A 27,309-nucleotide genomic window follows, 5' to 3' on the forward strand; every position below is an offset into this window, starting at 1 on the left:
CCTCGCCTCACGGACGAAAACCACCTCGAGGCTTAATTACGCAATTTTAAACCTTGGGATCAGTTGAGATATTCAAGACTTGGTTGGAAGCTAGAGGATTTACACAATCCAATGGCAGAGGCTATCAAGAAACTTTCGCTTGTGTTGCAAAACATAACACTATCAGAATTCTTCGCTCATTAGATGTCAACCAAGATTGTACTTGCAATAACTGGACACAAAAAATGTCTTTCTAAATGGTGATCATGAAGATCAGTTGAGATATTCAAGACTTGGTTGGAAGCTAGAGGATTTACACAATCCAATGGCAGAGGCTATCAAGAAACTTTCGCTTGTGTTGCAAAACTTAACACTATCAGAATTCTTCGCTCATTAGATGTCAACCAAGATTGTACTTGCAATAACTGGACACAAAAAATGTCTTTCTAAATGGTGATCATGAAGAGGAAGTCTACATGAAAATCTCATCTGGTTTTCAAAAAAGCATGGCAAAGAAATAGGTTTGCAAACTCAAGAAGTCCTTTTTCCAGCCTTAAACAATCTCCCCAAGCTTGATTTTACAAATTCACAAAGGTTGTTTTGAAGCTAGGCCTACATAGAGGGTCAAGAAATCTCATGCTGGGAAAATTGCTATATTGATAGTCTATGTCGATTATATTATTCTACCCAGTAATGATGTGGAGGAATTACAAAATTTGAAGAAATATTTGTCGGAAAGTTTTGAAGTTAAAGATCTTGAAAACCATATAAATATTGCTTGGAATGGAAGTGGCTAGATCAAGAAAGGACATTGTTGTTTCTCAAAGGAAATATATTCTAGATCTTAAGACCGACATGCTTGGATGCAAACCTTTTGATACTCCTTTTTTTCTCAAGAAATGTTTCTCAAGCCACCAAGTACTTACTAATTGATAAATTTTATCCATTCTAGGGTAAGAAGTTCAAGCATATTCATAAGCACATCGAAGAGCAGACGAAAGTAGTGTAGGACGATGACTGCGATGAGAACATTACAGCGTAAAGCCGAAGGGAAGTAGTTGTTCGCCGGGTGGTTCTACTGCTGGCTGTTATGCCGCCTGCTAGAGAAAGACGACGCTGTTCGCCTCGGAAACTGAAGGATAAGCGCCGCTGCCGTTCGTTTCCTGGAGGACCTCGTTGCCGTCGCCGACGCTTAGGTCTGCTGGACTAAAGCGGGATTAGATTAAATAAACTTTTTCGGGGAATAAAATTTAAAATTTATTGGATATAATATTTATTAACTGTTGTCACATCTCGTAAATTAATAAATAAAACCAGTCATAAAATTGCAATATAAAAATATTATAATTTTTATTTAATATTTTTAAGAAATAAAATAAGATTAAAACTAAACAAATACTTGTATTATAAATTATTTTAATTATTTTGAAATTTTATTGATTTTGATTAAAATTTTAGAATTAATTTTAAATGAATTTTGATTATTTTTAAGTGATTAATAAAGATTTATAAATGCAAAAAAAAAAATTCCAAATGAGTAGTTATGACAAAATTATTTTATGATCACTATTTTTAAATTAGATTGAACTCTTAGTATCCTCATTGGTATTTGTATATTTCATACATATATGATCAAATTATAATATTTTTTATAAAATTATTTTTATGAATAGAATTCTACCTTTCGTATATATAAATTCTTATATGTTCATAGAGATATCTCATATGTACCTATTAAGTTTCAACAAGAGAACTCGCTCAAAGCAATCACATCTTTTGCTTAAGGCACTCACTCGCAAGGAACCCAACTCATTCGAATCGACTGAATCAAGTAGTCATCCCGAACATGCACATCAAGGGATCTGTGTAAACCCTTCCAAGCTCAAGAAAAACACATGCCTCGATGGAGATAAGCCTCCCAAGGTCACTTGTGGCTCTTCCGCCCTCCGTACTTATTGAAGTCTTATCATCCTCTCTAGCTCTTATCAAGAAGACTAATTGCTAGTAAGGTCAAGTATCATTCATATACAAATTTGAATCAAAGATCATATAGCCCAATCAAATAATTTAAAGCTTAGTATAAGACATTGCTTATAAAATTCCTATATTAAATTTATTATCACATTCATCTTTATTAAGATATTTATTCATAAATGGTACCATTAATAGAGATTATATTCTGCAAAATATAAATCTTGTTATAAGAATAAATTGGAGAATGAATACTTTTCTTATACATTTTTATCCACATATAAATGTTGGAGAAATTATTGTGGTTTAATAGTTTTCTGCAATTTGAATTAAAAATGAAATATTGATGTAATTGCATTGCATGGTTGTACATATTTTGAGTTATCTAAATTATTGAAAATAGTTGGAATTTAATTTGAGGATTTAGCTTAAGCATATATTTTTATTAAAAAAAATAGACAAAATTAATTTTTATATTGGGATTTAATCAGGCTTTTTTTTTGGGATAGTGTTCTTAATGCTTTCTGAAAAAAAAAATTTGGTAGTAAAAAGCTATTTTAGAAAGCATTAAAAAAACCGTCCCAAAGGAAGCCTAAGTCTTCAGGATGTAAAATTCGCAAAACTAGTTGGCATTACGAATATTAAGGTTTTATTTGGGATGACTTTCTTATTGTTTCTTAAAGTAGCTTTTTAGTATAAAAATTAAAATTTTTGTATTAGAAAATTGCTTTAAGAAGCAGTAAGGAAGTCGTCCCAAACGAAACCTAAGGGTCTATTTGGGATGGCTGCAACATTTTATAAAGTTGGTTATGAAGCTGTTGTGGGAAAAATAACATGGCTTGACTAGTTGCAAAATAGCTTCGAACTACATAAAACATTAAAAAGCAACGAAATAATAATAGTCAAATTAAAATGTAGTTGATGTCCGAAAAATAACGCAACTAGAAACCGGTCTCAAACATACCCTAAATTTGATTAAATTTTGTTGAATTATTTGGCTATTTATATTAGGATTTAAATATGTTGGCTAAAATAAGTTTTTAATAATTATTATTTATTATTACATGAAAAAAAATTTATATAGCCTGTGATTATAATTAGCATAAATGACATTTTAATTAGGATAACAACTCCATTAATCATTACTTAGTAATTTACTCAGCTAATTAAATAATAAATGGCATTTAGTTAAATTAAATAAAAATTAATATCAATTCACTAAACCAATTAGACAATAATCTCTATTAAGTCAAATTACACCACTCCATTAATTAAGAATTTATAACATTAATTAAAAAAAGAGAAATATTAAATCAAATCATAAATAATATTATTTTGCTTTGTTTAATATCTTTGTTTACAAATTGAAGCGAAGCCTTCGTTTGTATCATTTTTAGCTGAATGAACTTCAATTAACACAAATCATGACATAATTCAAAACTTGAGGTGTTTCATATTCATATATTAAATAGACATAAATGATGATAGCTAACAAAACGTTGATAACAAACATTTGAGCATTATGGTCTTGAAGAAAAGAGCCAATGCATTAAGAAATCAAATATTCATTGTCACAATGGCGGAATTAGATTAATGACAATGGGTTGAGTTTTGTAAGGAAAAGTTTGTTCATCATAGACAACATGAAGGGAAAGAATAATTCAACTAATAGATTGATCTAAGAAATTATAACCTTTGTGGTTGGTATCATGTCCCAAAAACACATTGATTTGATAGGAGAGCTCATTTTTGACGATATGATGGTGGGAGCCACAAGTAACAAACATAAACAAAGATTCTCAAATGTTTATAATATGTCGTTTTCTAAAATAATAAGTGGTAGTGAGATCTTTGTTTGGTAGTCAAATATGGTATTTGATTTAAAAGGTAAATCCTCACTACGTAACTGTCAGACCATATATTATAATGTAAATTTGCCTCATCTAGAAGGGTATAACTGATCTTGAGAATGCAACGATGTTTATTTTCGCAAGCTGATTTTGTTACAAGGTGAATAGATAGTTTGTTTGGTGCATGTGCCTTGGGTTATAATGAGTTTTTGAAAGTTATGGTTAATATATTCATCACCAACATCAGTTTAGAAAATTCTAATATGGATATGGAATGAATTTTCAATCCTATTTTTGATCTGAGTAAACTATTGTATAACTTCCTATTTATTTATCTAGATAACACCTAAGTAAAGTGTGAGAGAAACTAGCATATTATTTGTAATCTTGGATAGAAAAAATGGGGAAGGTCCCCATATAACTGATTGAATCAGTTCCAATGGTTTCTATGAAAAGGAAGTTGATAAGCCTTGGCCACATTAATTGAGTTGTAGAAAGTAATACTATAGAAAATATACATAGCTTTATTCTATTTTGAAATGGTTGAGAGAGTGGAAAAATGAGAATGTCTAGTCTTTTGTGCCAGTGACTTTGAATGGTAGGAACAATTACAATATAGTTGAGTGATGTGATGCTCGGTCATTAGAAAAAGGATAGAGATCATTCTGACATGGGTCTTAAAGGAGTATGCAATTAATCCTTGAAGTACTATTGAGAACATCAAAATAAATATAATATTTCTTATGAGATTATGGATGGAGAGAAAATCATAAAAACAAGTTGGGTCCTGAAGGAGTATATACATAACTAATATATAGGTAGGAGTTGACAAAAGACACCAACTGGAATGTGCTATGTGAAAAGATGTTCTATCGTCCATGAGCATATTTTCTAACTCAAATTAGGATGCAACTTGTTGAAGTTGTTCAACATTGAGGGGGAAGTGTAATTTAGCACTGAAATCCAAGTACCAATTAATAGACATTGATTGAGAGGTGGTGAAAAATGCTTTCTTAAAGTTTAATGGGCTAGTTGGTGTGTAACTCAAGCTTGCCCTATGCCAACAGTGAAAGGTCGAGTAACTTCATGTGCCATAGATTTGGCAAACCATCGAGTTAAGAGAGAATTTCATGTCCATTGCTTTGCTGCAACTGACAGCCACCTCTGTGGCTTTAAATAGGTGATCATCTGCCTCTATTATGAGAAGAGGGTTGAATTTATGATCACATACTATAGTCGAGACTATTTGATGATCAATGAATCATTATTTGATGTTATATGGAATGCTATGAATCTCCTCGTTATATAATAGGGAGTAAAAATTGTCAAGGCTTATAGAAGTTAGTTTTGTGTGAATGGTCAACTTAAATGATTGATATGAAGGTAAACTATTGATAATATAAAATATAATATCTTCATTGTCAAGAGACACATTAATAGCTTTGAGGTTATCAATAAGATCCTTAGCATCTAATTGTTATTAGGTCATGGTTTATATTGTTTCATGAAAATGTCATGTAGCTCTATCTTTAGTTGTATCACAAAAGATCAATTGGATGACTGAAGGCATTTTTTAAATGATGAGCATAAACTGAGGTTTGAAGACATAGGGAAGAATAAGTTTGATTAAAGTGGGGTAGAGATCTATTGTTAAATTTTGACCTATGAGCAATATCCATATATCATACACTGGATCAGAATGAATTTGTTTTCATTTTGTTTGGGCATTGATTTAATCCATCTAGGAAATTATCAAAGCCATTTGCTATAAATCGTTGGAGGATTTGGGATCTCCACATTGAATAATTGACATTTGTGAGTTGCTATTGACAATATATTTGATAGTAGTCTATGAATGTTGAAGCAAAAGAGAAGGCATTGATGTTATAGCTCTGATATCATGTCGAAGTAAATAAGAAAGAGCATACAAAGCGATTAAACAACCGAGAAATAATTGAGTATGAAATTATTAAAAGATAAGAAGAAATAGGAAAGAAGCTATTAACTTTTTCATCATAAACATTAGCAATGTATTACACTATTTTATAGGCTTATGGTGAGAAATGGATAATCATACAACATGATTCTTTTTTCCTTGAATGGTAGAGATTCATTGGGTTGTTATTAGCATGTGGGCTAAGATTTATCTGCATGTGTCATAAACCCAATAACATTCAATTTTTTTGCATCAAAACCATCAAATTTACATTAAATTTTCATTTTCTACTACTTTCTAAAATAGCATTTTAAGTATTAAAATTTCTTGAATTAAAAATTTTTGCGCTAAAAAAATTATTTTAAAAAGCAGTAAGAAAATTGTCCAAAATGAAACCAAAGATTAACACTATTCATAAAACATCATATAAATCACTAATTTCAACGCACATCGAACAACTCTGAAACCCATCACTACTTAACATTATCAGATTTTTGTGTTTTTAATAGTCTTGTACTCACCAAGCCCTAAATACCCATTGCAAGGAATCAAAGAGTGGGTTCTCTTAGCTTTACTTGCATAGTAAATATTGTAAAAGACTTCTCCGATAGTGTTGGCAAAGGAGAGAATTAGTTGGACATCCCAGGAGATGCATGCTTGGTAAGCTGACGTAATTGCTTGATGCCAAAAAATACCAATTTATATTCTTTTATCTGTTAAATACATTTACTTCACTCTCAAAAAAAATATATCAACTAATAGATTCTTGCAACTTAGTTTGGCGATAGGAATTTTCTCAGATAAATTCATATCTTTACTATGAATGTTTAATTTTCTTAAGCTAAGACTCTTTACTTTTACACTATCAATATCACTTTTTATACTCAAGAAGAACAAAATTTACATAGTAAATTTGCTATTTTACAACAGTACGAGGGCAGTTAAAATGCCACCCCTGATTAAATTGTATACTGTTCGGTATCTTGCTTGGCTTAAGAAAACGCCAATATCGTTAGCCAAAAATGCGTTTGCTCATTCTAAATTTCTATGTTTTACAGCAATTTACAGGCATCAATGTCAAAATACAATAGCTTGACTGATGTAAGAAGATCGAGAAAAAAATCAAAATGATTCCGGACTATTTATACGAGATCATTATAGTTCCAGAGTATAAATATCATCAAATTAGTTTCTTGATCCTTCAAATATGATTCAAATAGTCCATCTATTGAATTATTTTGTATCAAATTTGTTGAAGAGTCAAATGACTATATTAGACACATTAAATAATTTGGAACTAAGGCTTCGTTTGGGACGGCTTTCTTCCTGCTTCTTAAAGCAGCTTTTAAGTACAAAATTTAAAATTTTATACTAGAAAGCCGCTTTAAGAAGTAGGAAGACAGCCGTCCCAAATGAAGCCTAAAATGGCTTCCCATAAATAATCCGGGGATCATTTTATTATTTTTTTCTCAAAGAAGATCATTATAAATATGAATCAAGTAATGAGACCTAGTGAAATACCTGAGAGGCATAAAACTCGCTCTCATTGAAGAATGGTCTCAGATCTTCATGACACATGAAATCAAGAGGAAAGGAGACGAGATGTCCCCTCAAGGATTGCAGTCTCTCCAGAGGGTCGGTTTCTTTCGGATTTCCATTCTGATATGCCTCAAGCTTTTCTGGTGCAATGCCTAGATCAATGGTTGTGTGGCCAAGCTTCTCCTTCCAGTAAGAAGTGCTTTGACGAAAGACAGCTCTGTGAATGTTAAAAGACTTTCTTGAATTAGAATTCATGGATTTTTTAACACAGATGGTAGCCTGAAGCAAAAATGGTGACATGAATTATACCTGGAGTGGATTAGATCACTCGGCACACACGAAAAAACATCTTGGTAGATCATAGTGTTTGTCTGCCAACATCAAAGGAAATATAAGAGCAAGACCATAGCTATAAAAATCATTATGTAATAGAACCATATACATTTGCATGTTCCTTGATCAGAAATGTGATAGGAAATACTAGAGTTCGCAAGTAACCCTAAGGGAAATATTTGAGTTCATAAGGGAACCTATCACTAATTGGTGAAATTAGCGATAATGCATAATCTGGGTGAAAACAGCTCCAAAACATTGTATTAAGATAAGGGAATCAAAGCCAAACAAACACGAAAATAAGATACAAGTGATCCTCAATTCGAAAGGACCGTCGCTCCCAATCTCTAGGCAAGGAATCTAGAGCCCAAGACATCAAAGTAACTACAAGAGAAATAACCCAAAGCATGCATGCCCTAACCCTAGCCTTTCATACTATTTTATACTGCTCAATACATAATTTCTTCATTTAATTAATTCTCAATACAAGCTTTCCTAATACAAATTTCCTACTTTGTTGTTGCTGCCCCCCTCTCTCTCTCCTTTTGCAGCCCTAGAGGGCCCCACATGATTTTCAAGGAGGCGGTTTAGCCTGTCTCCGGTAAACCTGGGCCAGCCCCACCTGGGCCGGCTGGGTCGGTTCTACAGGAACCGTATCAAAATGCAGATATTCCAAAGGGAGTAATTCCTATTCTGAACAAATAGACAATCACCATAGCATTTTGGGATCATGGGTTCAAGTCACAGAAATAAAAATAGGCTCTTTGTAAAGGTGTAAGATTACATACATCAATGTCTCCAAAGACTTTGCACTCGTCATGAATTTTTTATTTTTTTGTACTTCAAAATATGTGGCAAAGTAGGCTATTACTGCATATCAAGCATCATACTAAATGGCTAATAAGTAAAAGTAACATATATTGCGGATTATTTCAGTTCACAATTTATGACAAGTCATAACTCGTGCAGAAGAATTCTAAGCTTAGCATAGCATGAAATAATAATGCCTGTCCTATATAAGGCTCAAGATCTGCATATAGTTCCTCATAAATATACTTCATTGTCATGTCTGTGGAAAGGTTGTCAAGCTAATCACAAAAATTTGAACCAATTGGACCAACCAGCGTGTTAATAGAAAAAAGATGAATTGAATACGCAATCCGTACCTTTGCTGTAGCCATCCAGATGTCTTTGTACGTTGCATCAACCACAGGGTCACGAATCTGAGTGATCTGGAAGCATTGAAAGGACTCCATAGGTTAAAAATAAAACGTGACATTATGCCATTGTGATCATGCTATTCTATATTTCCTCAATGTAAGTACGTAAACCACTGCAAGAAGCTTAACAGTACTGAGTACATCACATAAGTTAGATGCAGTTGCCCTTTCATTCTATCAGAAACACCCCCAAGGCATTAGAGAGAGGAGGAATAGGTCTAGGAGAAAGTGACCGAAAAGGAAAAAGTTAATGGCATTAGACTATAAGAGAACCAAAGGAGAAAAGAGAACGAAAAGAGGTAGGAGAAAATTAACAACCTTGCTTTTTATTTTCAGAGATGATATCATGACTATTTATAAAACAAAATTCTACAGTATTCTTTATTAAATTCAGAGAATTGGAAAGGGAAAAAAGCATTATGTTATTGTGCAAAGTTATTCCTATTTATAGATCTATACAAGATATCTTAATAAGGAAGCACATAATTACAAAATAATGCATAATTATACTAATATAATCCTTCTTAAATCAACCACCCAGATATGGAAGGAGATTGGCATAATCCAGGTGAGCTTCTCACGGATCCTCGTACTGGCCATGGGATCAAGAGGGAAGGGACGGTTGGGACAGTCTTTGACACTCCCCCTCAAACTAAAAAATATAGATCTTTTATTCCTAGCTTGGTAATCAGTCCCAGAAATGTATTATTGCCAAGCCCCTTTATAACAATGTTTGCAAGTTAATCTTTTGATGAGACATGATAAATACAAATAAGTCCACAGTATGATTTCTCCTTTATGAAATATTTGTTCACTTCTATGTGCTTGGTATTATCATGCTGAATTGGATTATGAGCTATGATAATTGCAAATTGCTGTCACAGTGTAGCTTCATGGGTCCTTCCCACTTAATCTTTAGGTGTTCTTGAATTATTTTGATCCATAGTAACTCATAGCTACCTAAGGCTATAGCTCTGAACTCTGCCTCTACACTAAATGATGAGGACATCAGATCGTGGAAGGTTTATCAGAGACGTGGACGCCGATCTACGGCCACGATCGAGTCTTTGTATTTATGAGTCCTTTTTTGTTATTTCATTATTTATGTATTTTTATTTGCTTATTGTTATTTTGGTCTTTCCGTTTGTACCCCTTTAATGGGATGTGTCTTGTATGAGCCCAAAGGGCAATTGAGTCTTTTATTTCTTTGAGTCCATTGTACTTGGCTATATAAATAGCCATTTGCTTATTGTTTCATGTTAATGAATGATTGAAGAAAATTTCCTGCACTTGTTTTTTTAGATCTTTGAGAAGAGCTTGAGATAGAGAGTTCGAGAGCTTGGTGGAGCCTAGGATAGGCCACCCCGTCGTACCCAACAGTCACAACCGGTGGCTCTTGGTTCTCCACCCTTCATCCTTTCCCCCCAACCTCTCGGTTAGAGCCCTCACCCGAAACCCCCTCCTCCTCCCCGTCCAACACCCAAGGCCAACACCATACCACCAGCCCAATCATCTAGCCGCCGGTCCCCATCCACCTCCTCATCCCCATTAAAACCCTTGCCTAATTTGGATGGATAATTTTGGACTGATTTTCAAAATTCAAATTCACTCATTTGAAATTTGAAAACTTCCCTAAATTACAATTCTATTTTTGGAAAGTTTCTAAATCAACTCTATTTGAATTTCAAATTCAATTGGACTTGATTAATTACTTTCCTAATCCCAAATCTAATTTAGGCAAGCATGACACCTCGCCCCAAATCCCCCTTGCCCATGTATGCCGCCGGCCTCCCCTCTCTCCTATCTCATTAAATGCTCCCCAATTGTCTCCTAAACTCAAGTCTAGTTTTAGGAAATATTTCCAAACCTCATCTCCTCTATTTGGCCGAAAATTCCCTCCTCACAATTCCTCCAAATTATTTCCTAACTAACTACTTGATTTAGGAAATCAATTCCCCCCCCCCATTCCCCATCATCCCGCCGCCCCTTCCCCACTTTTCTCTCTAGCCGCCCCTCTCTCTCAACACCATCTCTCTCCACTTAATTCTCCACAAGACTTAGGATTTGGAAATCTTCTTCCTAAAGTCTTGTTTCTTAAAAATTTCAGATTTTGAGCGGTATACGTTCTTCGCTACACCTCTCCTTTTCCGTGGATGAGAAACTTCTTTCTCTCCCCAATAGTGAAGAAGACGCATCCTTTGGAAGAATCCTCTCCTAGCACCTATGAATGGCGGATCCAGAAACTGAGTACATAATAAATTGGGACAACGACGGTTTCACCGACATCCTACGATCCACTTTCTTCAACGTGAATCCGAGGATCGACCTCACCGTTGAAGACTACTTCGAACGGATCCTAGATACCTTGGTGGAGGCCATTGACGAGCACTTCGAAGGCGTCGAGTGGAGGATCTCCACCAATCCTTGACGAAGGTTTTTTTCTCCCGTGCATCTTATATCTTCTAGTCTAAATTCTCCTGATTTGATTGCAATCACGACGAGCTACTCCATATTGCTCTTGCTTAAGCTTAGTAATCTTAGGATTGAGCGCACCTCTATGCTTTCAAATTCTCATTGTTAGACTAGGAATTATTTTGAAAGCTACTACTACTCATCATGTTGTTTTCCTATTTATTTTGGAAGTAAATTCTTACCATGTGATTCAAGCCTAAGCGGATAACCACTAAGTGCTTTATTTCGTTGTTTGAATTTGCTCGTAGATTTGTTCTAGAATTATTTTAATCATAAGTTGTGCCCAAATCTAAATGAATTAAACATTGCATATGTAGTCCTGCATCACTAAACCTTGCCACCACATTTTGTTTATTGTTCCTCCATGTAACTAGGTTACCTCCAATGAATGTGTAGTAGTCTAAAATAGTCGGTGATCCTGCGTAATCTGCATCATTATAAGCTCTAGGGTTATTCCACGTTTTCTTTTAAAGAGAATCCCCTTTCCTGGATTTCCCTCGAGGCAGTGCAGTATTCTATCTACCACTTGCATATGAGTCTACTTTGGATTCTTCATGAATTAGTTGATCATGCTTACAACAAAGACTATGCATGGTCTAGTGTGAGAAAGGTAGATCAATTTCCCCACAAGTCTCTGGTAAGATCCCTTATCTACGTCTGAATCCTCTTTAGCTTCCCCCAATTTGAGATTAGATTCTACTAGTGTTGGTACCGGTTTACAAGCTAGTTTACTTGTTTCTTTAAGAAAATAAGTAATGTATTTTTGTTGTGAAATGAAAATTTCTCTGCTGGATTGAGTCAATTCAATTCCTAAAAATATTTTCCCACAATTCTTTGATCTCAAATTCCTTGACAAGACAACCTTATAATCACTTTCTCATTTTCATCATTCTTAGTCAAGATGATATCATCCCCGTAAAAATTATGGAATGATATAAAGTTGGTTACGGGGTACACGGGAGATTTTTTAGGTGAACTTGTGTTTACCCCAATAGTTTGGATTTGTATGCCCAGAATATACCTTTCCAAATCTCATGTTATCCATAATAGCTTTGTCCTCAATTTTCCTAGTTTTGGTTTCAAGTTTAGGTGGATCGATTTGAGATGGAGCTAAAAGGTCAATGGGGTAAACTCACTTTCCTCGTCTTCCTCTGTTTCAGTCTCCCCTTGAATAGGAGGTTTGGTGAAATAGGATTTTTGTTCGTCAAATGTGACGTAAACAAATACAAGGGTTTTCTTGGTGGAGAGGTGATAACACTTATAACATCTCTGGCTGGATGAATATCTAACAAAGATACACTTGAGTGCTCTTGGATCTAATTTTTCTCTATTTTGACAATGAATGTGAACATAAGCAGTGCACTAAAAAAATAGCATACTACATACAAAACACTAACAAAAGTAACTCCTTATGCGTTGGCGTTCAGAGCTGAAGTAGTACCGCCACTTGAAGTTGAGTTAACATTACTTCGAGTAGCTGTTCAGTACGACCTCACAAAAGAACAAAATGCTCGCTTGTGAATAGAAGAGCTAATCACTACATGAAGTTAGACTCCAATCTCAACAGAATTTAAAAATTTATCGAGCAAGTATGATAAAATCTTTCGATCGTATGGTACGGCATCGAGCATTTCAAGAAGGAGAATTTGTCCTGGGGCTGAGAATGTCAATCATCCCGCGTCGAAAAATTAGTGATAAATTCAAACCAAATTGAGAAGGCCCTTTTGTCATCGAGGAGTACCAAGGAGGAGCCTATCAACTTGTCAATATGGAAGGTCGACGACATATGCTCCTGATCAATGGGAAATATCTGAAGAAGTACCATTCCTAAGAAAAGCAAGCTAAAGATCATTCCCTTACAAAGAAAGAATATATTTTTTAAGATGTCTTACTTGCATTGCATTGCATTTTAATCACTATATATGTTGACGTACTTTTTCGCTCAAAACTAAGTTTTCTACCCCTTAAAATGTAATCAATCTAAAAATTGATTTAGGCTTCACGATTTTCTAATAAGTAAGAAAGTCTTGCATGGCTCCCTTCAAGGAGCCAAGTCTTTCAAATTTAAAACAATCATGCATGGCCAAATGTGTTGCATGTAGAAAGCCCTCACTTAAGGATTAGATAACAAAAGTCTTTTTTCTTTATGAGTCAGCATTTGCATACCCACATGCTAAGGCATCTTGGCCTCAAAGCCAAGCTGTAAGACCTACCTTCTAAATGAAAACAACCATACCACTCTACATTTGCATTGAGACCGAATAGCATGGTTTTAAAAGCGATTATGATGAGTTTAGTTGGTAGTCCCTTCCAGGCGGGACAATAAATCCAGAGGTCGGGCTGGTTATGCCTCTTGTGAGGGTTAGCTGGTTATGCCTCTTGTGAGGTGTAGCTTGTAAGTCCCTCTTTGCACTCGTTAGATCTAGGTTCGAGGCACTACCTATCGGTAGTCCTCACCTTAGTCTTAGGGTCTGAGGCATGGGTTGATTCCAAATCACCCTATAAGCCCTCATCTTTCGGGCAATTCCTCCAACAAGTGTTGTTGGGATGTAAGCCCCAATCTTCTAATAAAATATCAACTTAAACCAAAATTAGGTTGCTAAAATGTAAAGCCCAACATAAGATAGTTTGGGCACCTCTGAGTTTCATCTCAGAATCAAGTGCCCCTACTCTACCTCCTTTGGCTTTCATTCCCAAAATCTAATCCTTAGTTGATCAACCTCCTCCTTGAAATTCCTAAAGGCCAAAATCCTTTTGCTAAGACTTTCATGGATTTTAAAACAACAAAAATAAACTATAGCCAACATTTAAATGACTTCAAAATAAAGAAAACCACTAGTTTAATCAAAAATTTTCCCAAATCAAATTTGGGATGTAATTAACCATAGGGGCTTGCCCCTTTGGGATGTCTGTACCCCAGAAATAAATAAACCCCACTCAACCAAACATTGAGTGGGGGAATCTCTGTTTCAAATTGTAAATTTTATTATTGAGCCCATAAGAAAATGGTATTTTTACCCTCCGGGGTAATATATCATGTTCTTATGCCGTGCCCGATTATAAAATATGCAATCCGTTTGAGGATACAAAAAATTCTCCAACAATATATATTATTTATTTATTTAAATTGTGTATCTATTCATTTGGCATGCATAGGTGAATGTTTTGCGGTCTTTCTTGAATAGGAACCTGGGCAAAAATATGGGTATTCAATGTCACGCTCATAATTCGTCACTTTGTTTTGCTCAAATCAACCACGAGAGTCCTTGCTTAGTAATAACAACTTCTAAATGTAATGACGTGATTCATTTTGTGAAATGAGCAATACTTGGGCAATTTTAAACGACGTCTTATTCATCGTTCACCACTTTCATCACGATTGATTGGTTCAATTGTGAAGTTGATATTGAGGTCAATAGATGCCGCCTAATAAATATAGTGAGTGGTTGGAGTTGAACATATTTGTTGCAAATTTATTGACCCTGTGAATCTCTAAAAATATGTTTGTGTGTCACATCAGGGATTGACTATATAGACCTTCAAGAACATATATGCATATTGATGTGAAGCATGCAATTGAACTTCAGCACATAGGCATTCATTATCGTAGATTGATCTCCAGTATGCATCATACCTTAGTTTTGGTGGAGAGTTAGCTGGCTTCTAACTTTAATTTTCAACATACAAGAGTTACCATTATGTCACCTTGCAATGTATAGATTATTAGATTCATGCATTGGGTTTATTTTTTGCACTTTAAAATCATGCCCTTTTTTCATCTTGTTTTCAACATATCCCCCCTTTCTTTTGGAGGGAAACATTTAGTTGGAAGATTCTTGTTGATATGCCACGCGACGAGCCTATTGAGGAGACTATTTGGGCTATGATAGACATACATGAACCTCTAAGGGATTAATGAGGTTGACAACAGACTTGAGCAACACAAGGAGATATTGCGAGGTTGCAACATTTATGACGGCTTTTTCCCTCACTTGTTCTTGCTTAACATCATATCAGCTTTACGCCTCTATTTATTTGGAACTTTTACATTGTGTGACCACTATCAAGCTAAAGTGTGAGGCATTTAACCTATTAGAGAGTATGATCAATTAGGTGAGTTATGGGCTATGCGACATCTTAGACTAACCACTAATATTGTTGAGCATATCAAGCAATGCAGGTCACTGAGCCATCATCACTAGCATTTTAATTCATCGAATGGGGGCAGGGATGGAACCAGGAAGATATCATGGTTGGCAAATGCACACCCTAAAATATTTTTTTAACGTAGAAGAATAAACATTTTAACTATTTTTCCCACCTTCAATAAATGCAATTGCCCAAACTCTAAGAAAAAAAAATCTTTTTTCTATTATACATAAGATTATGCATTTCACAACTCTATTTTGCCCACCCTCAAAAGAAAGGCGGGTTTCGCCCCTCGATGGGGGCTACTGGATTCCCACTTAGGGCAACATTTTGGGCCTACATATGGATATGTTACATGGGCCCACATAACAACTCTATAAAAAAATCATTGGATTTTCTTGAATTGATGTTTACCTTCTCAATGAAGGGTACTTAATAAACTTATATATATATATATATATGGACTTGAGCTAAAAGTATAAATAACTAATAAGTCATATGGAGGTATGATATGGAGGTATGATGATACCTAACGTGGTTCATTATAATGATACTATATGTGTAGCACTTTGATGTAACATTGGTTACATCAGCATATTAAAAATGTCATAGGAAATATAACATATGTCATTACTAGTTTGATATAGTGAATAGGGGTGTAAACGAGTCTAAGTTGAGTCGAGTATCTGCCTAATCGAGCTAAGGTTGTTTGGTTCTTACTGAGCTCGAGCTCGAGCTTGGTCTTGTTAAAACATTTATAGGCTGAAGCTCGACTCGATTGCTCAAGCTCGTTTGGAAAGCTTGACTCGATTGTTAAGCTTGATTTCTTAATTTTAATTTTCATTTTTTTATAAGAATTTTTATTTTTAATATAGAATTAATTTATAAATATTTAAATCTATTATATTATATTAATTAAAATTAATTTTTAAATATATTTTAAGTTAATCGAACAGCTCAACGAACTTTTGAGTCGAGTCGGGTTGAGCTCAAGCTCAAGCTCTTTTAATATACGAGCTCGAGTATAGTAGGCTCATGCTCAAACTTGCAGCTCGATAAACTTACTCGTAAGCTCATTAAGGAGTCGAGCTCATGTAGGCTCGCAAGTCGGCTCAGCTCACTATGAGTAGCTACTCCCATCTTTTGGTTGTTCATACTACATTATTATTTATACTTTTATAGATAGAATCATAGAAGTTACATGCAGAGTTTGATCCATCAAATTCACTTGTTATTTTTTTATAGCAGGTCCTATCAGAGTGTTAGGTGGATTGTCACCTCAGAAGCATATCTATCAGCAGTAGATTATATTTAGTACTGTTATATTTTATAGTAGATTACCATATATTTAATTTCATGGGTTGGGTAGTTTATTTCCCATTATTTGGTTTGATATTTCATTTGCTCGTAGTAGCCCCTTTCGTATTGATGTACTATTTTTGAATTTATAACAAATGCAATGAAAGTTAATTTTTTCTATCATTATTTACTCAGATATATTTAATTTTATTATTGATTTATGCAATTTTTTCTTCTTGTGAGTACAAAACAAGTCATTTTATTCCTTCATCAAGTCTTGTGTTGTTGTAGTGTACCGTCTTTCGGACTCCGGGTGTGACAATATGAATGATGACGGGCACATAATCACAATATAACCCTTAAAGAAGGATAACTTCCAAAAAATAATGCATACCACTCATACATATCTTCAACTAGAGAATAGTCATCATAGATATCATGAAAGATATGTGAATAATATGAATTGACAATCCAATCTCTATGCTAATAAATTTTAGATTGTCTAAGATAAATTGATGAGCCATCTTTAGTGAGTGAGGGCAAGGGTGGTTACGATTTGGGTTAAATTATGATAGTATATCATGGATTAAGGAAAGAACATATTATGTACCTATTGGATTATAAAAAAATATTAGAATTTGAATTAGGAAGGATTTTGAACAAAATGGTATTTTTAGAAAATGAAGAGGGAAGTTTCAAAATTGATGGATGCACGAAGAAATTAAGATGTTGAGGAGTTTCTTCAGGGTTTAGAAATCTTTTGAACCTGCTTTCATGGTGATGGTGTCGTGCATGCAATAAAAAATATATTGAAACAATGCAAGAGGTGATCAATCGAGAAAGGTTGAGAAGGGATTAGAATTTTTTGGGTTTTGCATGAAATCAAGGATAACTAAGACCAAGGAAAATTGCAAGAAAATTAAGGAAGAAAAAACTGAAATATGAGAAAGAAAATGCATGAAGGGATTTTCAGGGTTTATGTGGCAGGATTAAAATGGATCTCTTTGGCTTAAATACCAATTGATGAAGGTAAAAAAGCATTTTATTCTTAATGCTGACTTAGTAGAGAGAAAAGCAGGTGGTCTAGGAGATAGAGACCAAAAGAGGTAAAGAGAAAGTATCACTCAAGTGCGAGAGAGGAACTAGAGTGAGAGAGCAAGGAGACCAAAGAGGAGTGGGATAGAAATAACAACCTTGAATCCAATATTCATTCATAATATCATAATGTGTGCAACACAAAGTGAGGAACCTTTATATGGAGTAATGGTTATCATATAACGACCAGCATACGACTGACTAAATACTAATAAAGGACTAGTATGACATAAACATGAAACCAACATAACATAAAATAAATGTGATACAAAGTAAACATAAACACTTGGATTTCCAAGTGTTTCACACCAAAACCAAGAGGATCCAAAGGAAAAACTGCTGTCCACAGCAGTAAAACAGCCAACTGCACAAAAACCTGAGAGAAAACGTAGGAAAAACACTGCAAACACTTTTATTTCGATGACGGACGAAAAGCACTTGCAAGATACAGCTTTCCTTCAATTCGAGAGGAAGGAAAAACTCTCCAAAAGATCTCCGGCGAAGCCAAGAGCCCAAGACACCAAAACCTAGATCTCAAAACAATTCAAATTCAAGATACCCCGCCAATCCCCCCAAAACTCCTAATTATACAAATTAATCATAAAGGACAGTAATGGACTTCCTAAAACAGCCTCTCATTCAAAAATTTCCCTCCCCCCGTGCGTTTTAGCCGCTGTTTGGGCCCCGCTCCTGCGCGCGTTCCGCCTGGTTCCGCCCGACCTTGGGCCGTCAGGTGTAGAACCGGACCGGTCCAGCTGGGACCGGTCCAGGCGTAACAGAAACACAACATAAGCATGTCAGTGGGACAAGAACATGAGTAACACATGAAAACGATGGATGGATTTAATGATTATGTTCTGCTCAACATTAGAGGACCAGAGAAAGTTTTAAAAGAACAATCCAGTCACTATCAAGATCGAACTTAACATAAATAAAGATGCCTCTGCAAACCACTATTTTTAATCTTAAGCATGAGACCAATCTAACTGATTTGAATTCGAGCAAGCTTCCAAAATAAAATAAAAGAAAAAACGTGCTCTAGAAAATTGCCTTTAAGAAAAACATTCCTAGCGAGTTTTTTTTTTCCCCAAATAATGAATCAAGAAAAGGAGTTTTCCAAAACATTATAACCTTTGAAAGAATGTACTGCGAGAGAAATAAAATACTACATAGCATAGACGCATAATGCATGTGATAAAATTTTATTTCCACAAATATAAATCAAAAGAAGGGTGCCTTAAATTATATCTTGACAGGTTAAAATAACTTCTGCAAGTTGCGTAAAGACAAAACAACAGCTTAAAGATATATTGAATTATTAACCACAGATAGTAATAAAAAACTAAGACAACACATGACAAACTAGCAACTATCTGTAAATCCCTGTTTCAGCTAGGAACCATTTTTTTCAAGAAGTTAGGTAAATAAGAAGGATGGAATAAAAGCTAGGGTGCAGACAAGACCTCATGACAACGAAGTCCGAGATGTTCAGACCATAGGGAGAGGCGAAGACTAAGAGTAAACTTTCCTGCATTCCATGACTTCCCACTCATGGAAGAATTAACAAATTCTTTGTCTTCAATAACCACACCAATCTGCACAGTTAACATACTCAATGTGAGGGTAAAAATAAAAAGATAATAAAACAATAATTAAAAAAAAAGAAAAAAGAAAAAAAAAACTCAATGTGAGGGTAGAAAATAAACGGCAGTGATTTGAATCACGAAAGGACAACAAAGATAAACAGATAAATCAGCCGACTAATGTGCATTAGCTAGATTATGCAATCAGAAAAACCAGAGTAAACCTTGGATCCTGTTTGGCAAAGCACCTCTTACCAAGAACTATGCCCAAGAGTAGTACATGTCCACCTATAACGCTCATAATCATGAAAGGAAAAATATCTATAAATTTTTTTAGGATTTGGCATAGAGCAGAAGAGCAAGTCAAGAGGAGGAAGTCGATAATTTTTTTCAAATGAAAATAAAAAGATATTTGAGGTATGAATACCAATCATAAGAAAAGGAATTTTATTGATGAAATCTGGAAGTTAAAATTTTATTAAATGGTCTATATTGCCTTCTAGATTTTAAAATTTAATTAATAAAAAAAACTGAAATTTAATAAAGTTGTGATAGAGAAAAAATTAGAATTTATTTTGATTCAAAGTTTGTCTTTATGTTATGAAATTAATTTTAGAAATAATAAGATTGTCATTCAAGAATTTTGAATGAGATTAAAAAGAATATTTAGATATGATGATATATTTGTAATTCAGACACATTGTTATGTAAAAAAATAAATTGGATTTATTAAGTATAATTATAGTTCTAAAACAAATTATAGTTGAGTTTGACAAGAAAGATTTTTATAGATGAAATTGGGGAAAAAATTAAAACAAATTTATAGAAATTAATAAAAAAATCATTTGTGTGTGTATATATATATATATATTTATTACTGGTATCAAGTTAAACGAGGTGGCAACTAAGGATTAAGTGACTAAGAGCTTTTGAAGTTGATATTGGTGATCTCATTTCTAAATTTGCGCAACATTTTCTTTCTTCAAGACCGACTTTATTTATTGAATTAGTTATAATTTATGTTCATTATATACATGAGATGATTTTTGTTATAAAAACAAAAGTGAGATCAACATACATGATTAATCTTTTCCATGAGAATGATCGTTCATATTGCTATGAGTGAAGCATGTTTTCATATTATATCTCAAGTTTTTAAACTATACATTGCAATATTCCATACAAAAAATATATTGTCTACAACAGAAAATTGAAAAAGAAATGAGATATATAAGTATGCTTGTATGTGTATGTTGAATGATAGAGTTACCACATAATGATACTAACTAGGGATGCTAATGTTCCCCATGTTGATGATTTTTACCTTCCACCTTAAACAAGTAGAAATATAACATAGATCTTGCTATACTAATAGAAGATGTATCAACTAGCGGTTAGTTGGTGACTTCCAATCCCATATAATAGTGGGCATAATCTACGCCTGATTGTGCCGACAAGGAACATATCATCCAATGGGGAGTTAAGTTAATGTAAAGATGGTGCTTCTAAAACAAATGTATTAAGTATATAATACAGTTATATGATAAGTTCAATTATGTTCATGCTCTTAAAGGCAAGATGAATGTTATGATTCTATAATTATAAATCACTTTAACTGCTACGCAATGTTTGTGATTTCCTTACAGTTTAAAAAGATGAGTAGCATACATGTTTCTTTTTCATTTGAGTTATTATGATTTTGAAGTGTGATATATCCCCTGCTGGTCGACGGTCGGCGACGGAGGCGGCGGAGGCGGGTTCGGCGTCGGCAGGCGGTGGCGTCGTCTCAGGCAGGGTCGACGGAGGGATCGGGTCGGCGATCTGTCGGCGTCGGCCTAGCGTCGCGTGGAGGAGAGGTAAGTTTTGAAACCCTATTTCTCCTTCTTCTCAGTGCGTATGAGTGCGTAACCGAATGAGAGAAGCGTTTTTATGTCGTGAGAGAGGCGGTGCTTGAAACGACGTGTCCGATCGGCTATGTCGGTGGCTTCAGTCGGTTGGGTTTGCCGTTACAGTCAACACATACAAGAAAGAATTTTGTGATCTAAATGAGTAAGAGAAAGGATTTTGTATACAACCGATATGGAGCTGAAAGGAATAGGTATTTATGCTTCCTGAATGTTGTGATAATTATGGTGTGTAGGTGTTTCATAACAAAAAAAATTAAGGATTAGCAACTCTTTTTAATGCATTGAAAGTTAAAATTGAAGGAATTATTTTGAAAAAAAATTATGTAAATAAAAGTGTTCTAAAGCTCCATCTAAACATATGTTCTTGCCCTAATATTCCAAGCTCTCGGGCAAGGTCATGATAATTCCCCTATTTGGACCTGATCCTTCACCACCACCTATTCTAAGGACCCTTATTTGTCATGTGGTTCTTTCTCTCATGTTCAGAGCATATGTGGCTACCTCTCATACTATCATCAGATTATCCTTAAAAGCATATTATCCTTGAATTTTCTCATGTTGATCCTACTGTGTGAGTGGTTATCTAATGTGTATAATAAAGTGGTCTTCTCACTTGAACTCATCCATGAAACCACCTATCACGCATGTTTGGAATTTCTTTACAATATAAATCTTTCAAGGCTCACCTTCAACTGAGGAAATCAACTAGTATTGGTTTATACATTTAGGTTCTTGGGAGAGCATACAAATGATCAAGATCTACTTTCAAGCATGTTAGTTACAATTCCTCCTACTTAAGATCAAGTATGCAAACAAAATTTGGAATAAATCAAGATCTTATAAAGGAATCATAGCCCTCCACTACTATCCTAAGCCCTAAGGATGTATTCATCTCCTCATATCCATTCAAAAAAACATCAATCCAGATTAGGGGTGTAAACGAGTCGAGTCGAGCTCAAGTAGTGGCTAACTCGAGCTCGACTCATCCCTCAAAAGAGCAGCTCGAACTTGAGCTCAAATTCGAGTACAAAGAACGAGCTTGAGCTCAACTCGTCCATTTTCCCTCAAGCTCGACTTGTGATGAAATGGAGGCCGAAGCTTGCTTCATCATCGCTAGAGAAGTGTCGGGCCTGCCCGCTATGGAGAAGAAGATCGATTGTTTTCAAAAACGAGAAAAGCATAATGTACTCCTGCAATGCCTTGGAGAAAAAGAAAAAAAGATGAAAGAGACAAAAAGTTGTGCAGCTTTAGTAAAGCTGCTTTATAGAGCAGCAGCTTTTTCCAAAAAAAAAAAAGAAAATTCAAAACAGCTATTGAATTGATTTTTTGAAAATTGTACCGGTGTAAAAAAAGACTTTTGGGTGAACCAGTATTGAAATTTGAACAATTGTTGTAAAGGTAATAATACATTAATGCTATAATAAATGTTAACTATTTTTTAATACATAAAGTTTTATATTACTCTTAATTTTAAATAATTAATTAATTCTAGCAGGCTCCCAAGACGATCAGTCAAGCTTTGTCAAGCTCGAACTTGAGCTCGTTTAATATTCAGGCTCGAGTTTGTGCTCGAACTCGAGCTCGTGTCTCGATAAGCTTGACTCATGAGATCATAAATGAGTCGAGCTCTAGCCGACTCAGCTCATTTACACCCCTAATCCAGATCCTCTAGATAAACTATACTAGTAGCCTCTCATCTTTATCCTATTATTGAGGATATCTATGACCCAAACTTCAACCAACTTTATGATTTAGATGATAGTACAATTGGACATGAGTTTTCAAATCATGTTTGTCATACTGGGCAAGAATAGAAAAAAAAATTATAAACATTCCCTAAATCTCACCATGCTTTAAATAAAAAGCACTACATATAAGAGTTTTTGAGGATTTTCCCTTTTAGCATAAGGATGTTTTCCCTTATGTCATTATCTTTAATTTTATTTTTTATTTTTTCATTTCATTTGAAAATTCTTTGTAATTGCTTCATGTTATACTCATTTCATTTACTAGTTATAATTTTTTCTTTAAAATAAGTGGTTATTTTTTTAGTCCGCAAATAGTCTTTAGATTGTTTAGAGGAATTGATGTGAAACGTAATACATGGAAACAAGAACTGCTAGGGGATTTTAATATAAGATTGTTAAAGCTTTGCTAGTTATAGAATTAATGCTTACCCAAATTAAATTCTCGGAATTATCAAGTCGAAATTAAGTAAGGCATGTGGTTACAACTAGATTAATGGGACAATATCAAATTGACAACATAGAATTAGATAGTAATGTTAAGGAGAGAAACAATAATCCACAATTAACAAATAGAACGTTTCACCTTGGGTCTCTCACTCACTCTCTTGTTGGTGGCACTTTTAATGGAGGAAGATTGAGAGCAACCGAGCGATGCCACTAGGAGACAAATGGCGCACAAAGTGTAGTCCGTTGGAGTGGTAGCCGGTGGCGGGTAGTCCATGGGATGACTAGTGAGCCTACAACGTCTTATCCTTTCTTCCTTGATCATCAAAGACGAAGCCGTGGTTGATGTCCGGATCGGCCGTCCACAAAATTTCAAGAGGGGAGGTGGTTGGCTAGGGTGAAGAGGGCGGATGGGGTAGGATTAAAATCTGAATTAAATTTCAGATTTTATTCCAAAAGGAATTGATTCAAACCCAAAATTTGAACGAGGGACTTAATTGCAATTAGTGGTGCAATTAAATGGAGAGAGAGGGGAGAGAAGTGGCCGACCAAAGGAGTTTAATCCTGATTCCAAAAAAAAAATGCAGTTTTAAATTCAATTTCAGATTTTGAAATTCGAAATTAGAGAAAGAGAGGGAGGGGAATTAAAGGGGCAATTAAGAGGTGATTAAGTGACGATTGGAGAGAGAAAAGAGGAAGAGGAGGTGGCCGGCCAAGCTAGAGGAGAGAGAAATTAATTTTCATTAAGTGGGGCCCATGGTAGAGTACTTAAATCCAAATCAAATTCTGAAATTATAATTTCAAATTTAATTGGGACTTAAGTAACTTCCCAAATTGAATTGACATGAGAGGGAAAATTGGAATTTGAATTTCAAATATAATTAAATGCTAGTAATTGTTTGCTTAATAGGGATGATTGATTAAGCAATTAATCCAGCATTAAATGTTGAAATTCCACGGGTTGGGCAACACAGAGGGAATCGGCGGCAAGGGACTGCAGGGGAAATTTCGGTGAGCTGGAGCTCACGGCTTGGGCTGTTTGCTGTGGAGTTGAGGAACGGTGGAGGGGGAGGGGAAGATGGCTACACGGGAGGGCTCTGGATCGGTGGCCAAAAGCCTGGAGAGGGGCCAGCCGGCGGGAGGAGGCAGCCAAAGTGGCCGGCGGCTTGAGCAGGTCAAGGCTAGGCGACGGCAAATGCAAGGGGAGGAAGAGAGGGAAAATTCAATGGATTCAAAAGCATGAAATTCCAATCTCCCACTAGTGGCTTCAATCCAACTCTCCACAACAACGAATAGATCAAAGAGAACTAAAAGAAAACGAAATACAAGAAACCTAGAACTCACAAAGAGATCTAGTTTCCCCTACGAACTCACTAAGAGATCGAGGAGGGTGAACTCACAAAGAGAACATAAGTGGCAAATTTTCATTCATCCAAAAAACTCCTCATACATAGGAAAATTGCCATATATATAGGCCTCCAAATGACAAAGAAAACAAAAGACAAAAATGCCCCTTGAGCTACAATAGCAACTAACTACCCATAAGGGCAAAAATGGAAAAACATAAAAATCAAATAAACTACTACATAAAATGACTCAAAATAAAACTCATGATTGTGGCCGTCGATCTCCGGCGTCTCCTGATGGTACGTGTGTTGAAATCTCTGACGATGTCCTCATCAGGAATAAACATTCCTTGTTTTCTTGATAATAGAAGCAATTCTATCTGGACTGGGTCCAATGATTTTTCTCTTCATTGATTTCCGCATTAAAAACTTTTAGTTATATAGTGTTTGGTTATTTCTTTCTATGCATTAGCCAAGTTATTTGTCTTAACTAATAGCACAATAGAAGAAGGGTTTATTGTTTTTCTGGTTATTCTTTTAACAAGAATAATGTATCATCATTCACATCAAACCCCACATTCTTACCGCTCATCATCATTAACATTATTGTAGCTAGCATTGGCGTAATAAATTCTTGTTTTTCATTTGCTTTGTTGAGGGTTCTCTGACGTGTTAAGCATATTCATTGTAACTCATTTACAACAATTTTAATCCATGTAACATTAGATCTATGCATTATCCTTCCTAATCATTTGACAATAATTTTACCATTTGTCTAACAAACTCATTTCTACCCTTCATTGCACATGTCCAAATTCTGAAAGTCTATTTTCAGTCACCTTATATTAAATAGCTATCACTCCAATTTACTCTAATATAATCATTCATTAATTTATTCTTCCTAAGGTTTGTCACACATCCATCGTAACATTTTTACACTAAATTAAAATATTAATAACTATTTTATAGCTCAACATATAAATATATACAATATCACAGGCTCAATTTAAATTTTATGAAATTGGCTTTAAGCACTCATGATATCCTCTTATCACACAAAACTCCCAAGAAATTTTTTCATTTTAACCATCCAACGTTAAAATTAGAAGCTATATTCCCATCAACATCTTCATTCTTTTATAATAATAGATCCAAGATGATTCGGTATAACCACATCTTCTAAAAATATTAAAAGATAATAGTGAACATCATACCCACCATAGGTATATATTATATATCCATAAATTACCTATTTCATTATCAACACAGACTCTGTAGCAATACACAAAAAAGAAGTAACCAGTTTTAACACTTAGCAAAAATAAAACAAAATACAAGATTTAGATACAATAAAAAAATATCAAATCATTATTGTAAAGAAAAATCAAATATTATCACCTACTGAACAAATTCCTTGAATGTGTTCAAAAAGTTAAAATGTCATGGCAACTATAATGCTACTCTTCATAAGAAAACCAATAAAATACCTCAGAATCTCGAGATCCTAGCAAGCTCCTATCATTTATGTTAGCTGATCCAATTAAAGCCATACGATCATCAATTATCATCAACTTGCTGTGCACATAAATCTGAATGAAACATAGAAAGTAATCGCATAAGATATTAGTCAAGTTGCACAAGAATTCCATCCCATACAGATAAATCCATGAAAAAAAATGACGTCAACGACTTCGGTTTTTTTCTGATACTCAATTAGAGGAAAACTATTTTGTTCATGGCATATTGAACAACTTTTTATAAGGGATATTTATGCCTAACCATTAAATATTTGTTATTTAGAAAACTAACATCTAAGTGTTCAAAATGAACCATCAAACCTATGAATTTGTGCCATGCATCTAAATTATTAAGAATTCATCAAGAATGATGTGCACAAGTACTCATAATTAAATGCAACCACCATGTTAAAAAAATCATGCATGGGGCTTACCCGTTGCATCGCAAATGTCACCAACAAGATTCCCCCGCCATGCTAAGAAAAGCGAGCATGGGTTCCACTTGCCATGTCAAACGTGTCGCATTTAGGTTTTGAGAGTTTACAAGTTTATGGATTTGCATGCAAGATGATGACAATGATGACGATGCGAACACATTGAATTTTTTTTTTCTTTTTTTTTTTATTTTTTGGATTTTTTCTCTCTTATTAGAAAGGGGAGAGAGAATGAGAGAAAGAGAGAGAAGAAGAGAGAGAAAGAGAGGGAGAACTAGAGAGAAAAAGAGAGTAAGAGGAAGAGAGAAATAGAGAGAAAAAGAAAAAGAAATAAAAAGAGAATGAGAAAGAAAGAGAGATAAATAGGTAGGGAAGAGAGAAAATTAGAAGAGAGAGGGAGAGGTAGAGAAAAGTGACGATACGTAGAAAGCTAAGGGCTAAGGGTTGGGGATGTTGCCTAACTAAGCGAGAGAATGGGGGATGGGAG

At 34.7% G+C, this 27,309-nt stretch overlaps 2 protein-coding genes across 2 annotated transcripts in view; both read right to left on the reverse strand.

The window, feature by feature from the left end:
* The window catches only part of LOC110102518 (CST complex subunit TEN1), an 8,531-nt gene extending 7,326 nt beyond the window's left edge, over positions 1-1,205 (reverse strand). The window contains exon 1 of the mRNA XM_020830876.2: positions 1,015-1,205. The gene's annotated coding sequence lies outside the window, so the exon portion shown is untranslated. The remainder of the gene's footprint in view (positions 1-1,014) is intronic.
* Positions 1,206-6,591: 5,386 nt separating this feature from the next.
* LOC110102540 (phospholipase D zeta 1) overlaps positions 6,592-27,309 on the reverse strand; it is a 56,134-nt gene continuing 35,416 nt past the window's right edge. Inside the window, exons 16-20 of the mRNA XM_020830908.2 lie at positions 26,359-26,460; positions 19,307-19,438; positions 8,775-8,840; positions 7,585-7,646; positions 6,592-7,492 (exon numbers count right to left, since the gene is read on the reverse strand). Of these exons, the coding sequence (XP_020686567.1) occupies positions 7,246-7,492; positions 7,585-7,646; positions 8,775-8,840; positions 19,307-19,438; positions 26,359-26,460 (609 nt within the window). The 3' untranslated portion in view covers positions 6,592-7,245. The remainder of the gene's footprint in view (positions 7,493-7,584; positions 7,647-8,774; positions 8,841-19,306; positions 19,439-26,358; positions 26,461-27,309) is intronic.

The sequence above is a fragment of the Dendrobium catenatum genome, unplaced genomic scaffold, assembly GCF_001605985.2.
Source record: "Dendrobium catenatum unplaced genomic scaffold, ASM160598v2 fragScaff_scaffold_932, whole genome shotgun sequence".
Lineage (NCBI taxonomy): Eukaryota > Viridiplantae > Streptophyta > Magnoliopsida > Asparagales > Orchidaceae > Dendrobium > Dendrobium catenatum.